The sequence below is a fragment of the Rutidosis leptorrhynchoides genome, chromosome 3 (genome assembly GCF_046630445.1).
Source record: "Rutidosis leptorrhynchoides isolate AG116_Rl617_1_P2 chromosome 3, CSIRO_AGI_Rlap_v1, whole genome shotgun sequence".
Taxonomy (NCBI): Eukaryota; Viridiplantae; Streptophyta; class Magnoliopsida; order Asterales; family Asteraceae; genus Rutidosis; species Rutidosis leptorrhynchoides.
This window is the reverse complement of record NC_092335.1, coordinates 11,406,698-11,419,716: the sequence shown is the minus strand read 5'-3', so window position 1 is coordinate 11,419,716 and position 13,019 is coordinate 11,406,698. Positions and strand designations below refer to the sequence as shown.

At 34.3% G+C, this 13,019-nt stretch overlaps 1 protein-coding gene across 2 annotated transcripts; it reads right to left on the bottom strand.

Annotated features, from left to right (window-relative positions):
- Positions 1–3,260: 3,260 nt before the first annotated feature.
- Positions 3,261–12,691, bottom strand: LOC139895740 (uncharacterized). 2 transcript variants are annotated; one of them, XM_071878275.1, is made up of 9 exons: positions 12,576–12,691; positions 12,352–12,463; positions 12,073–12,219; positions 11,749–11,832; positions 11,510–11,566; positions 5,971–6,109; positions 5,804–5,868; positions 4,891–5,012; positions 3,261–3,887 (listed from the first exon to the last, which is right to left on the bottom strand). In XM_071878275.1, the coding sequence occupies exons 1-6, from the start codon at positions 12,686–12,688 to the stop codon at positions 6,101–6,103; spliced, it is 522 nt and encodes a 173-aa protein (XP_071734376.1). In that variant the 5' UTR covers positions 12,689–12,691; the 3' UTR covers positions 3,261–3,887; positions 4,891–5,012; positions 5,804–5,868; positions 5,971–6,100. The 2 variants fall into 2 exon arrangements, with proteins under 2 accessions (XP_071734376.1, XP_071734375.1); XM_071878274.1 differs by having other exon boundaries at positions 3,261–5,012.
- Between the last annotated feature and the right edge of the window lie 328 nt (positions 12,692–13,019).

The following is a 13,019-nucleotide window of genomic DNA, read 5'->3' as shown; positions in this document are numbered from 1 at the left end:
ATCCAATTATTATTATTATTATTATTATTAGTATTATTATTATTATTATCATTATTAATATATATATATCATTATTTAAAAATGGTTATTGTTATTGTTATTATTATTATTACTATATTATCATTAAGATAATTATTAGTATTATCGTTAATAATGTTATAGTAACTATCATTATTAATATTAGTGTAATTAAAACAAATATTTGTAACACCTAATTATTTTGATTACTATTATTATCATTATTACGAACACGATATAAAAGACGATTAAAATCTATTAAACGAAACGATTAGGAAATAATGAGTAAGAGTATCATGATGAAATTAAAATATTATAAGATATTGATTTAAATAAAATTATCGTTCTTATTATTTTTATCACTACTATTATTATTAAAAGTATCGTTAGTATCAAAACTATCATTTTAACAAAAATTATCATTTTAATAGAAATGTCATTGTTACTATAAAATATTATTATTATTATTATTTTAAATAGAATTATTATTTTAAAGATAATATTAAAAATTATCGTAAATATTAAAGTTATCATAATTAGAATTATCGTTTTATCATAATGTTATCTTAGTAATTATAAATATTGATATTTTTATAATAATTATTATTATTACAAAATAATACAACTTTTACTTACTATCATTATAGATATTATTTTATCAAATAAATATGTGATACAAACATATTTTACTACGTGTAATAACTTACTTTAATAATACCTATAATATTATCTTTATGATATTAAATGAACCTGGCTTATAAATTTTATTACTTAATATATATAAAAGTATATTTTATTATATAAATTTAATATAAAATTTTATTAATTAATAAATAAATTATATTATTTACTCTAATAAATCTTTTAAAAATATTTAAAAATATAAAACGACGATATTTAAACTATATATTAATCATGTATAGATTTTTGGAAATTATTTTGAGTCAAATTTACTTTTGTTGACTTTTGCATATTAGTCTCGAGCATTAGGATTGTGGTACACTATGACTTGACCTAATTTGTTAGACAAATATTGACCAATACATAAATATATATAATTAATTTAGGTTCGTGAATCCGAGGCCAACCTTGCACTTGTTCAATGACGTTATATGTATTTTTACTACGAAATACAGTATGGTGAGTTTCATTGCCCTTTTACTCTTTACATTTTTTTGGGACTGAGAATACATGCAAATGCTTTATTAACTGTTTTACAATATTTATATGCGTGAGTTTCATTTGCTCCCTTTTACTCTTTACGTTTTTGGGCTGAGAATACATGCAAATGCTTTATTAACTGTTTTACAATATTTATATGCGTGAGTTTCATTTGCTCCCTTTTACTCTTTACGTTTTTGGGCTGAGAATACATGCAAATGCTTTATTAACTGTTTTACAATTTTCATTACTCCCTTTTTAAATGCTTTCGCAATATATATTTTTGGGACTGAGAATACATGCGCTTTTATAAATGTTTGACAAAATAGACACAAGTAATTGAAACTACATTCTATGGTTGAATTATCGAAATCGAATATGCCCCTTTTTATTAAAGTCTGGTAATCTAAGAATTAGGGAACAGACACCCTAATTGACGCGAATCCTAAAGATAGATCTATTGGGCCTAACAAACCCCATCCAAAGTACCGGATGCTTTAGTACTTCGAAATTTATATCATGTCCGAAGGAGGATCCCGGAATGATAGGGGATATTCTTATATGTATCTAGTTAATGTCGGTTACCAGGTGTTCACCATATGAATGATTATTTTTGTCTCTATGCATGGGACGTATATTTATGAGAACTGGAAATGAAATTCTTGTGGTCTATTAAAATGATGGAAATAAATGATTATGATAAACTAATGAACTCACCAACCTTTTGGTTGACACTTTAAAGCATGTTTATTCTCAGGTGTTAAAGAAATCTTCCGCTGTGCATTTGCTCATTTTAAAGATATTACTTGGAGTCTTTCATAGCATATTTCGAAGAACGTTGCATTCGAGTCATTGAGTTCATCAAAGATTATTATTAAATTAATTTATAGTTGGATAGTGGATATTATGAAATGGTATGCATGCCTGTCAATTTTCGATGTAAAGAAAGTTTGTCTTTTAAAAACGAATGCAATATTTGTAAAATGTATCATATAGAGGTCAAATACCTCGCAATGTAATCAACTATTGTGAATCGTTTATAATGTATATGAACGGGTCCTTTCATCTAAACCCTAAACCTTATACCCTAAACCTTAAACCCTAACCCTAACCCTAAACCTTAAACTCTAAACTCTAACCCTTAAACCCTAAACCCTAAAACCCAAACCACCAATCCTTTACCCTATACACTAAACCCTAAACCCTAAACTCTAAACCCTAAACCTTATACCCTAAACCTTAAACCCTAACCCTAACCCTAAACCTTAAACTCCAAACTCTAACCCTTAAACCATAAACTCTAAAACCCTAACCCCTAAATAAACCCTAAACCATACACCCTAAATCCTAACCCATAAACCATACACCATAAATCCTAACCCCTAAACCATACACCCTAAACCCTAAACCCTATAAACTCTAAACCTCCTAAACCTTAAACCCTAAACCCTAACCCTTACCCCCTAAACCCTAACCCCTAAACCTAGTTAAAGACCCGCGAAACCGCAGGTTTTATTGATTGATGATATTGTAAGACAATCTTCATAATGTTAATACCCGCAACTTTGCGAGATTCTAAAATGCATATTGCAATATCCATATAATTTGTGTTTGTTTGATGTTATAAATTCATTTGACAACCATTTCATAATATTTTCAAAATAAGGTGTATCCAATTATATAAGAAACAAGAAGACGAATTAATGTACTCTTTTGGTTGAAATACAGAGTAATGATTAATTAGATTAGAATTAGAATGTTATTCTCACTGTATAAAATATGAAGCAAAGGCTACAATTTTGACTACTAATTCAGTTGTTCGATGTTATCAGTGAATACTCAATCTACACTAAAGGCTACAATTTTGACTACTAATTCAGTTGTTCGATGTTACAATTTTGACTACTAATTCAGTTCGATGTTATCAGTGAGCACTCAATCTACACTACAGTTGCTTATATTGTAGCTTCATTAATTACAACACAGAACTTTTACTATTATAATTTGTTTATTATGTTAAACAAGTCAATAATCTTACAATGGCGGGTCATATCAAATCAAATTGAATAAATAAAGTCTACAGCAAAAAAATCAATAACTATTGGTATGTAGTTAAGTAATACTTGAGCCAATAATTTGCTTAAAAAATATGACATCCAAATTTATTTAAAAAAAAAAAAAAAAAAAAAGAATGCCAAAATGATAGGGTTTTCCATATACAAACCTCTAATGGCTAACCACCTAAAACAACTACTTCAACTTGACTGACCACCATAAAAAATGAGATCACGAGATTACTGGGAAAAAAAACTTGCAACATAAACACAACGTAGCAGTTGTGTACTCAAAGCAAACTCCATACAGAGAATTTTAGCCGAACTATTCCTGTAATCATCATAACTCAAGAGGCAGTGACATGGTTTAAGGGTAATCAACAACATGAGGATTTTACCTCGACTTTTCGCTGCAAAGAAACACATCTTATCCTGATATTATAGGTCATTTAGACCTTAATGGGTGATCTGTGCATTTGTAACCCATCCCACAAGATATTTGGTACAACTAACCGTTTACTTCATGTAACCCTTTTGACCCTAACCCACCATAACGATCCAATTTGTCACGTCTAATAATATATATGGCGATGGCGATTGGAGATATACCGAGATGGAGATGGCGATGCATCTTAGCCTCATATGACACTTAACCTGAAAGACAACAGCAGATTGTTTGTGGTGCACAAAATGAATGGCTTTGTGTATTTGATACAACTAAAGGTAAGAAGCATTATATATAACCTCAAATGTTGATCAAAGTTGTACATAACAATAATGAGGTACAATAAGAAAATATATGTAAAAGAGATCGAAGTAGAGGTGGTAATTTCGACCCGCGTTTAAAAGGGTCAATTGAGGTTATCCTTTCATGCATAGAAAATTGAAAGCACCCGTACATTAGTTAATGGGTTGTAATTGCCACCTCTAGTAAGAATACATATATGTACCATACCTTCCAAGATCTTCTATATGCACTACCACTTATGTCACATCCATTGATTTATATTATACCAGTATATTTATTTCAAATGAAACAACAGTTGCATACAACTCGCCACATAACAATCTTTGTTTCTATAATAGTGGGTGAAATGTAAATATCCATCAGGCAAGGATTCTTGAACACCTATTTGATGGTGTTCTTGGTTTGCGATTAGTTTATCAAAACCAGATAAGTAATAACATTTGGCAACATTTATTTACCTAATGTTTTACCTCAAAGTGCGTCTCATCATTAAACATGAAATAGTCACCATTAGCAGACATGAAGCACAAGCACTTATATGAGAAAAAATAAAGTCAATCTGTTAGAAGCTACAGTAATTTTTAAGAAAATCATTCTCTGGTTGAGATGATGAATTTAGCTAAAATACACCAAAACTAATTACTACGAAAGCTGCACTTGAAATAAATATTAACTAAAATACACCAAAACTAATTACTATGAAAGCTGCACTTTAAATACACATTCACATAAAAAAAAAAAAAAAAAATTATATTAACACAGCCTACAAGTGGCGAAGTGAAGTGCATCTGATAAAGAAGATTTTGATTTTCATAGGTTTAAAATAAAAATGTAACACCAAGTTGTTTAAGTATTATGAAGTAATGGTAGCAAAAAAAGAATTTCATTTGGAAGTTAGAAATCTATTACTTATCTAAATCTTTTCGATCCACGTTTCACAGCCGAGTTCCTTCCGTATTCTGATCTTTATGTCCATTCTCCATTTTGATCAACCCATTTAAACCAAATGGAGCCATAAAAAGCATCTCAAGCTACACCACACAATTAAAACATGTGAACAATTCTAATATACTTTTAATGCATATAGCCTCCTACACCACACAATTAAAACAAATAATTACAGAATTAACATTATTTGTATTCATATCTGACATATTAAATATATTTGAAAATAGAAAGCCACTGGATTTTTAAGCAAAAGGTTTAAGCTTGGTTCATGTATAGACCTCAAGCTATAATAAGACTACCAAATTAGACGAACCATGTCTAAGAAATTAGTTATGTCAAACTGTTAAACCTAAATAATATGGTCACTTATGCTACGATCACTTCAAACGCCTAATTGTTGCAATTAAAAGTCCTAATTTTTGCAATAATATAATCTTATAAAAAATCAAAAACTGAAACAATTACCAGCGAAGATGAAGGAAGATGATGGAAAAGAAATAATCGTCGAATTGGTTGATGATCGCATTCCAATAGATGTTTGTTGGTTTGATTTTGATTCGAGGGAAATTTGGGAAAATTCTAGGGTTGCAAAGAAAACTCCAAAGCCGTAAACTGATAACTCCGTAGTTTTTAAAATTTGGTCAAGGGTAGTTTAGGTACTTGATGGAAAGTTGTTGATTATAGTTCGTAAGAATCATCAATAAAAGTAGGGCTAACGTACTGGGATTGTTTAAAAACTGAGACTAAATCAAATGTGATAATACCTCAAGCATTGTTAGGTTAGCAACCACAAAAAGAACAAAACAATATCAGACATCAAACATACAACTCAATTTATTTAATGGAAGGATAAAATTTAGTCGCAAACATTTACCTCCAAATGCCCTCAAGTGACTGGTAGCACTTGAATGTAAGCTCTAAGGCGACCCATGCCAGATTCTGGACAAAAAATAAAATAGAAAATAAATAAGAAACAAATAAATATTTACAATGATAAAAGTCGTATTGTATAAAAACACAAATAATCCTTATAAGGTATACCTCAGTAATCTGACGGGCATCAAAAAGCACATGCGCAGGATGCTTGGTAAATTTTTCAACTGTTACAACATTCATCTCAGCTTTGATGTTTATTAACGCGACATCAGGCACTTGATCTTGGTCAACTCCATTAGTCAACCTGAGATCACATACAATGTGTGGTTTGAAACAACAGCCATACTCTCTTAGATGAGTCACATTATAGGATAAACAAGAACACTTAAGAAACTAGCAAGAAATCTTCATCATGACAAGTAATTATCATGTTTGCCAACTAACTAGCTTTACACCCTTGAATTAGCATGATCACAGCCTCAATTCAAGGTGTAAAGTATCCACTTTGCACCTAAAGCAAAAGGAGAATCAAACAAAATCGGATCCCACATGAAAAAAAGGTTGCCAGCTGCTGCCAGCAAACGTGCGCGCCGTGCACACTTAAACGTGCGCGCCGTGCACACTCCCAAACTTCGAGCAAGCCTTCTGATCAAAACTTCTCTAGTGCGCGCAGGGAGCGCGCCGCGCACCGTCACCGCGCACAATCAACTTGCTCTGTTTTTGATCTGTTTTTCTCTGTTTCACGCTTACCGAAATCTGTAAAATCCGTGCAAGTGTTGAAACATTTTTTTTTTCTCGTTTTGTATAAATGTCTCCATACTCTAAAAAATCTCCCACTTGGAGACTTTGAACAAAACTCCAATCATATCAATGAATTAACCAAGAACATTAAACCACCTTCGATTACCGTCAAATACCATTTGGGACACGCACGCTCAACACATACTTCGGATGAGTAGACTTTCGATAAAAGGTCTTCAATACTACTTGTTAAACTTGTAACACCATTCACATCTCTAGTTGGGGTCTTCTCTCATCAATTCATGAGAAGACCAATTGAGGTAATGCAAAACCACAATTTCTCCGTTGTAACCACCTTAGTAAACATATCGGCAGGATTCTTCGTACCAAGGATTTTCTCCAAGAATAAAGTGCCATCATTTATATGTTGTCGAATAAAATGATATCTTATCTTGATGTGTTTCGTTCGACTATGAAACACCGGATTCTTCCCAAGATGAACCGCACTTTGATTATCACAATACAAGACGCAATAGTCTTGTCTTTTACCCAACTCGCCTAAGAATTTCTTCAACCACACTAGCTCTTTAGAAGCTTCCGCAATAGCCATATATTCGGCTTCGGTGGTTGACAAAGCAACACTCTTTTGCAATCGAGATAACCAACTAATCGCCGTCTTCCCCATTGTGAAAACATAACCCGTAGTGCTTTTCCCCGAATCATCACATCCACCCAAATTAGCATCCGCATAACCTCTAAGTATGAGATTGTTTTTGGAGAAACACAATCCCATATTAGAAGTACCTTTCAAATAACGAAGCAACCATTTGACCGCTTCCCAATGCTCTTTCCCCGGATTAGACATATAACGACTTACTACTCCCACTGCTTGAGCAATATCGGGTCTTGTACAAACCATGACATACATAATACTACCCACGGCCGATGCATATGGAACCTTTTCCATATCCTTCTTGTCTCTTTCCATTTTTGGTGATTGACTTTTCGATAACTTTAAGGTGCTTCCCAAAGGCATAGAACGAGCCTTTGAATCTTCCATGTTGAACCTCTCTACTACTTTCTCAATATATTTGGATTGAGACAAGTATAGAGTACCCTTTACACGATCGCGCACAATACTCATACCAAGTATTTGCCTAGCACCGCCAAGATCTTTCATCTCGAATTCTCGGGAAAGTAATCCCTTCAACTTGTTAATTTCGGACATGTTTGAACCGGCAAGCAACATGTCATCAACATACAACAATAAGATTATGTAAGAAGACTTGAATTTCTTCAAGTAGCAATAGTGATCCGCTTCACATCTTAAGAAACCAATCTTCTTCATAAACTCGTCAAACTTCAAGTACCATTGCCGAGGTGCTTGCTTCAATCCATACAAACTTTTATTTAGCTTACAAACCCACTTCTCTTTACCGTTTACCTCAAAGCCCTCGGGTTGCCTCATGTAGATCTCTTCAACAAGATCACCATGTAAGAATGCAGTTTTTACATCTAGTTGCTCAAGATGTAAGTCTTCAGATGCGACTATAGAAAGTACCAAACGGATAGTAGTCATTTTAACTACCGGTGAAAATATCTCTTTGTAGTTAACCCCTTCCTTTTGTTGAAAGCCTTTGAATACTAAACGAGTCTTGTACCTTTTCTTGCCATCCGACTCATTCTTGATTCGATACACCTATTTGTTTTGCAACGCCCTTTTATCATGAGGTAACTTCACTAGTGACCAAGTTTTATTCTTCTCAAGTGACCCCATCTCTTCTTTCATGGCAAGCTCCCATTGTATGAATTCTTTTATTTTCCTTGCCTCAAAGTAACTTTCGGGTTCACCATTCTCGGTATAGAGCAAGTAGTTTGCTGATGAAGAATACCAAGATTAGGTTTGGGCACTCTAGTCAAGCGTCTTGGTGTAGGAGTAACCGGAATGGTTGGACCGGTTTCATTTGTGTCCTCCTCATCACTAGAGCTCGCACTATGTTCGGAATCATCACCGCTTTCCGAATCATCCCCATCATTAGCATTTTTCGACGCCTCACCGTTATTTGGCAATTCATTGTTTCCCAAACTCCCACTAGAACCTGCAAGATCATCAATAGAAACATCGTCAAAAGTAACTTGACTCGGTTTAGGACTCCCCGTTTCCAGTTTACCATAGACCAAATCTTCATCAAAAGTAACATCTCGCGAACGAATTACTTTTTTAGTTTCGTTGTCCCAACAACGATAGCCCATTTCATCCGACCCGTAGCCTACGAATATACACTTCTTTGACTTAGCTTCAAGCTTGTCTTTATCCGCATCTTTGGTCTTCACATATGCATTACACCCAAAGATCCTAAGGTGACCATAACTCACCTTCTTGCCTTGCCATTCTTCCTCGGGAATTCGAAAACCTAACGGTGTTGAGGGTCCCCTATTTATCAAATAAGCCGCCGTATTGACCGCATCCGCCCAAAACATTTTAGGCAAACCGGCATGTAGTCTCATACTCTTAGCCCTTTCATTTAACGTATGATTCATACGTTCGGTGACCCCATTGTGTTGCGGTGTCTCCGGTACCGTTTTCAACATTCTAATACCGAGCTTTGCACAATGGTCCTTAAACTCAAGACTACCATATTCTCCTCCATTATCCGACTTCAAGAACTTAACCTTCAAGTTAGTCTCATTTTCTACCATAGCTTTCCACTTCACAAAAGTATTAAATACATCGGATTTAGCTTTAAGAAAATAAACCCATACCTTTCGAGTGGAGTCGTCAATGAAGGTGACATAATAGCGAGAACCTCCATGTGATTCTACATTGGTTGGACCAAACACATCCATATGAACGAGCTCCAATTTCTCCAACTTAGGTGCATTCCCCGATTTCTCAAAAGTCACCTTCTTTTGCTTCCCATAAACATATGGTTCGCAAAACCCAAGTTCTACTTTCTTCAAATCCGGAATCCTCCCACTCGAAACAAGCATCTTCATACCCTTCTCACTCATATGCCCGAGTCTTCGGTGCCATAGAGTTGATTCGGACTCAACATTAACCGTAGCAACCACCGTGTCTTCATCAAACACTTCAACCATATAAAGTGTTCCCCTTTTATGCCCTCGAGCCACAATACTACTACCCTTAACCACCTTCCATTGGCGGTTTTCAAAAGTAACCGCGTTACCTTCATCATCTAATTGACCAACCGAAATAAGTTTCCTTTTCAATTTAGGAATGTACCTTACGTTCTTCAAAGTCCAATTAGAACCAAGAGTAGTCTTCAAAACAACATCTCCAATGCCCTCTATATTGAGTTGCTTGTTGTCCGCCAATCTCACCTTGCCTTGGTATGAACGAATATTCTTCATCATGCTTTTGATATGAGTAGCATGAAACGAAGCTCCCGAATCCAAAATCCAAGACTCCATAGAATTTTCAACACTACACAAAAGTGCATCATCACTTTCCCCTTCGGCCAAGTTTACACCTTTCGTGGAACCATTTTTGCAATTCCTTTGAAAGTGCCCCTTTTGATTGCAACCCCAACAAGTAACTTCACTTCTATCCTTCGATGGATACCTCTTCTTAGACTTCTTCCTACCCTTCTTCTCACCGCGTTCAAATTTTCTACCCCGGTTGTCGGTACTTAACAAAGAACCGGATGTCGATTCCCCCGAATTTCTCCTACGAGTATCTTCACCAAGAATCAAGTCCCTTATTCCTTCAAACGCTAGCTTAGTAGTTCCCGTAGAGCTACTAACCGCGGTAACCGTACCCGACCAACTTTCCGGTAATGATGAAAGCAAGATAAGTGCTTTTAGTTCATCATCAAACTTAATCTCTACCGATTCAAGTCTTGAAACGATATTATTAAATTCATTGATATGATCCGTTGCACTCGTACCTTCCTTCATTTTAGTATTAAACAATTGACGCATGAGAAATACCTTATTTGCAGCTGTAGGTTTCTCATACATGTTAGAGAGTGCTTTCAAGCAAGCAAACGTTGTCTTCTCATTCACAACGTTGTATGCAACGTTCTTAGCAAGTGAAAGACGAATAGCACCCAAAGCTTGACGCTCCAAAAGCGTCCAATCGGCATCGTTCATGCTTTCGGGCTTGGTCTCTAACAAGGGTTGGTGTAGCTTCTTTTGATACAAGTAATCTTCAATTTGCATCTTCCAAAAGCCAAAGTCTCTCCCATCGAATCGGTCGATTCTAAACTTCCCATCTTCCGCCATCGTTCCCTTAACGAAACCTTGTGCTCTAGATACCAGTTGTTAGGATATTAGGACCCAAACAACGCAAGTGATTCTTCAAGATCACTCACCCACTTAATGAACGAAAGAATATAAATGCGAAAAAGTAAATCGACACAAGATATAACGTGGTTATATGCAATCGTTGTGATTGCTTTAGTCCACGGACCAACTAGAGATCGTTTATTTACTGAATATTTGAGGGTGGTGTATTACAATGAGATACAATGAGCTCCATTTATAGGAGAAACAAGAACACTTAAGAAACTAGCAAGGAATCTTCATCATGACAAGTAATTATCATGTTTGCCAACTAACTAGCTTTACACCCTTGAATTAGCATGATCACAGCCTCAATTCAAGGTGTAAAGTATCCACTTTGCACCTAAAGCAAAAGGAGAATCAAACAAAATCGGATCCCACATGAAAAAAAGGTTGCCAACTGATCACACTCCCAAACTTCGAGCAAGCCTTCTGATCAAAACTTCTCTAGTGCGCGCAGGGAGAGCGCCGCGCACCATCACCGCGCACAATCAACTTGCTCTGTTTTTGATCTGTTTTTTTCTCGTTTTGTATAAATGTCTCCATACTCTAACAGATTTTAGATTATTTCTAATTCATATATCTAAATTCAAGTTTAAAAATATAGTTGATAAACTGTAGTTATATTATTTTCGAGAGATATCAGCTCAAAATGTACCGATATCAATGTTCGTTCTGGGTGAAAGAGCGCCATCTCCCTGATGTGAATATCCAGCTGCAATCGTAATGTCATACTTTTAGACAAAATAATAAAATTTAAGGAAACGCCCAACAGAGTAATTGTGTAAATTACAGTTAACATTTGACTCTGGCCTATTATTTGTTTAAATAATAGGAACAAATACTATAATCATAAAGGTCAATTTGATACAATAAAGCAAAAGACGAAAACTAAACCTCCTTCTGAAGCTCAATTGAACGTTTGGACTTCTCAGCCAGTTGAATTCGTAATACTTGAAGTTCATGTTCCATGTCGATAACCTACATATATACCACATTTAACATTAGCTTTTCAAACACATATGTAATATATATCTCTATTACTCCGTATTAGTCACATGATCTAAGCTTTAAGACTACCGTTTCGTATATATTAACAAACTTCTACTTTCTATAAAAGGCCCTGCCCATTACACATAAATACAGCATATCAAATCATATAAGCAAGACAATCTTGTGAATTGGTACACACAAAATAATATAAAAAGACATAATTCTCACTTTTTGGTCAAAGAGAAACCTCGTTGCAATTGTAACATTGTTGTAAAGACAAAATCCCATTGGTTCATTTTCTTCTGCATGGTGTCCCGGTGGTCTAACAATAGCAAAAGCCGAATTTAATTCCCCTTTGGCAACTTTCTCAGCTGCCTGTAAAACATTTCGTTTATTAATTTTTAAGTGAAATAAGTATACAATATGACAATTACAAAATATGTGAATGATAAAACAATTTATCTATTTTTATCATCAACAGAAGTATATTATTAAGGGTTTTATTACCTCAAGAACAGAACCAGCAGAAAGAATGGCAGTTTCAGATGAACCTTCATTGAAATATATTGAATTGAACTTTGCAGCTGCCCTGTTTCTTTGTAAGTCTGTCCTTTTGGAACTAATAGTTTTGGAAATGATCGACGAACATTGTGGTATTGAAAATCTTACAGTAAACAGTTAGGAGTTTACCTGAAACAGTAAATTCAATGGGATATCAAAAATAGACTTACACAAGTAGCTGATGGTTTCTTTTCTTTTTAGAACAGCAAGCAGCAGTTGGTTTCTCTTCAAAGAAACAATTTTCGTGTAAATATCCGAAGGCACGCAAGATACTTTGTTGCATAGGAACCCTATAACAATCAATATACATTAAGAAGTACATACAATATTTTCTGAACATCAAAACTTTCTTTATCATTATTCATTATTCATTAACAGATACCACAATCAACCCAAAAATTCAGGTAGCAACACAAAATAACTTTTCACATAAACACTAACAAACGGATACCACAAACAGATATAGATGATGCTTACCCAACCTTCTGATCCACATTTATTGAATTGAATTGTACAATTAAACTAAATTTATAAAACTCATAAATATTAACAAACCAGAAAAAAAAAATTCGTACATGGAAATTGAAAATTACAAACCTATATAGATATCATAT

What these genes read in the sequence shown, in the direction of transcription:
- LOC139895740 (XM_071878274.1), bottom strand. Translation starts at nt 12,688, where the DNA reads ATGCAACAAAGTATCTTGCGTGCCTTCGGATATTTACACGAAAATTGT. An exon ending in CTGCTGGTTCTGTTCTTGAG is followed by an intron (nt 12,220 to 12,351) that starts GTAATAAAACCC and finishes AATGTTTTACAG; the next exon opens with GCAGCTGAGAAAGTTGCCAA. An exon ending in CAATTGAGCTTCAGAAGGAG is followed by an intron (nt 11,567 to 11,748) that starts GTTTAGTTTTCG and finishes TTACGATTGCAG; the next exon opens with CTGGATATTCACATCAGGGA.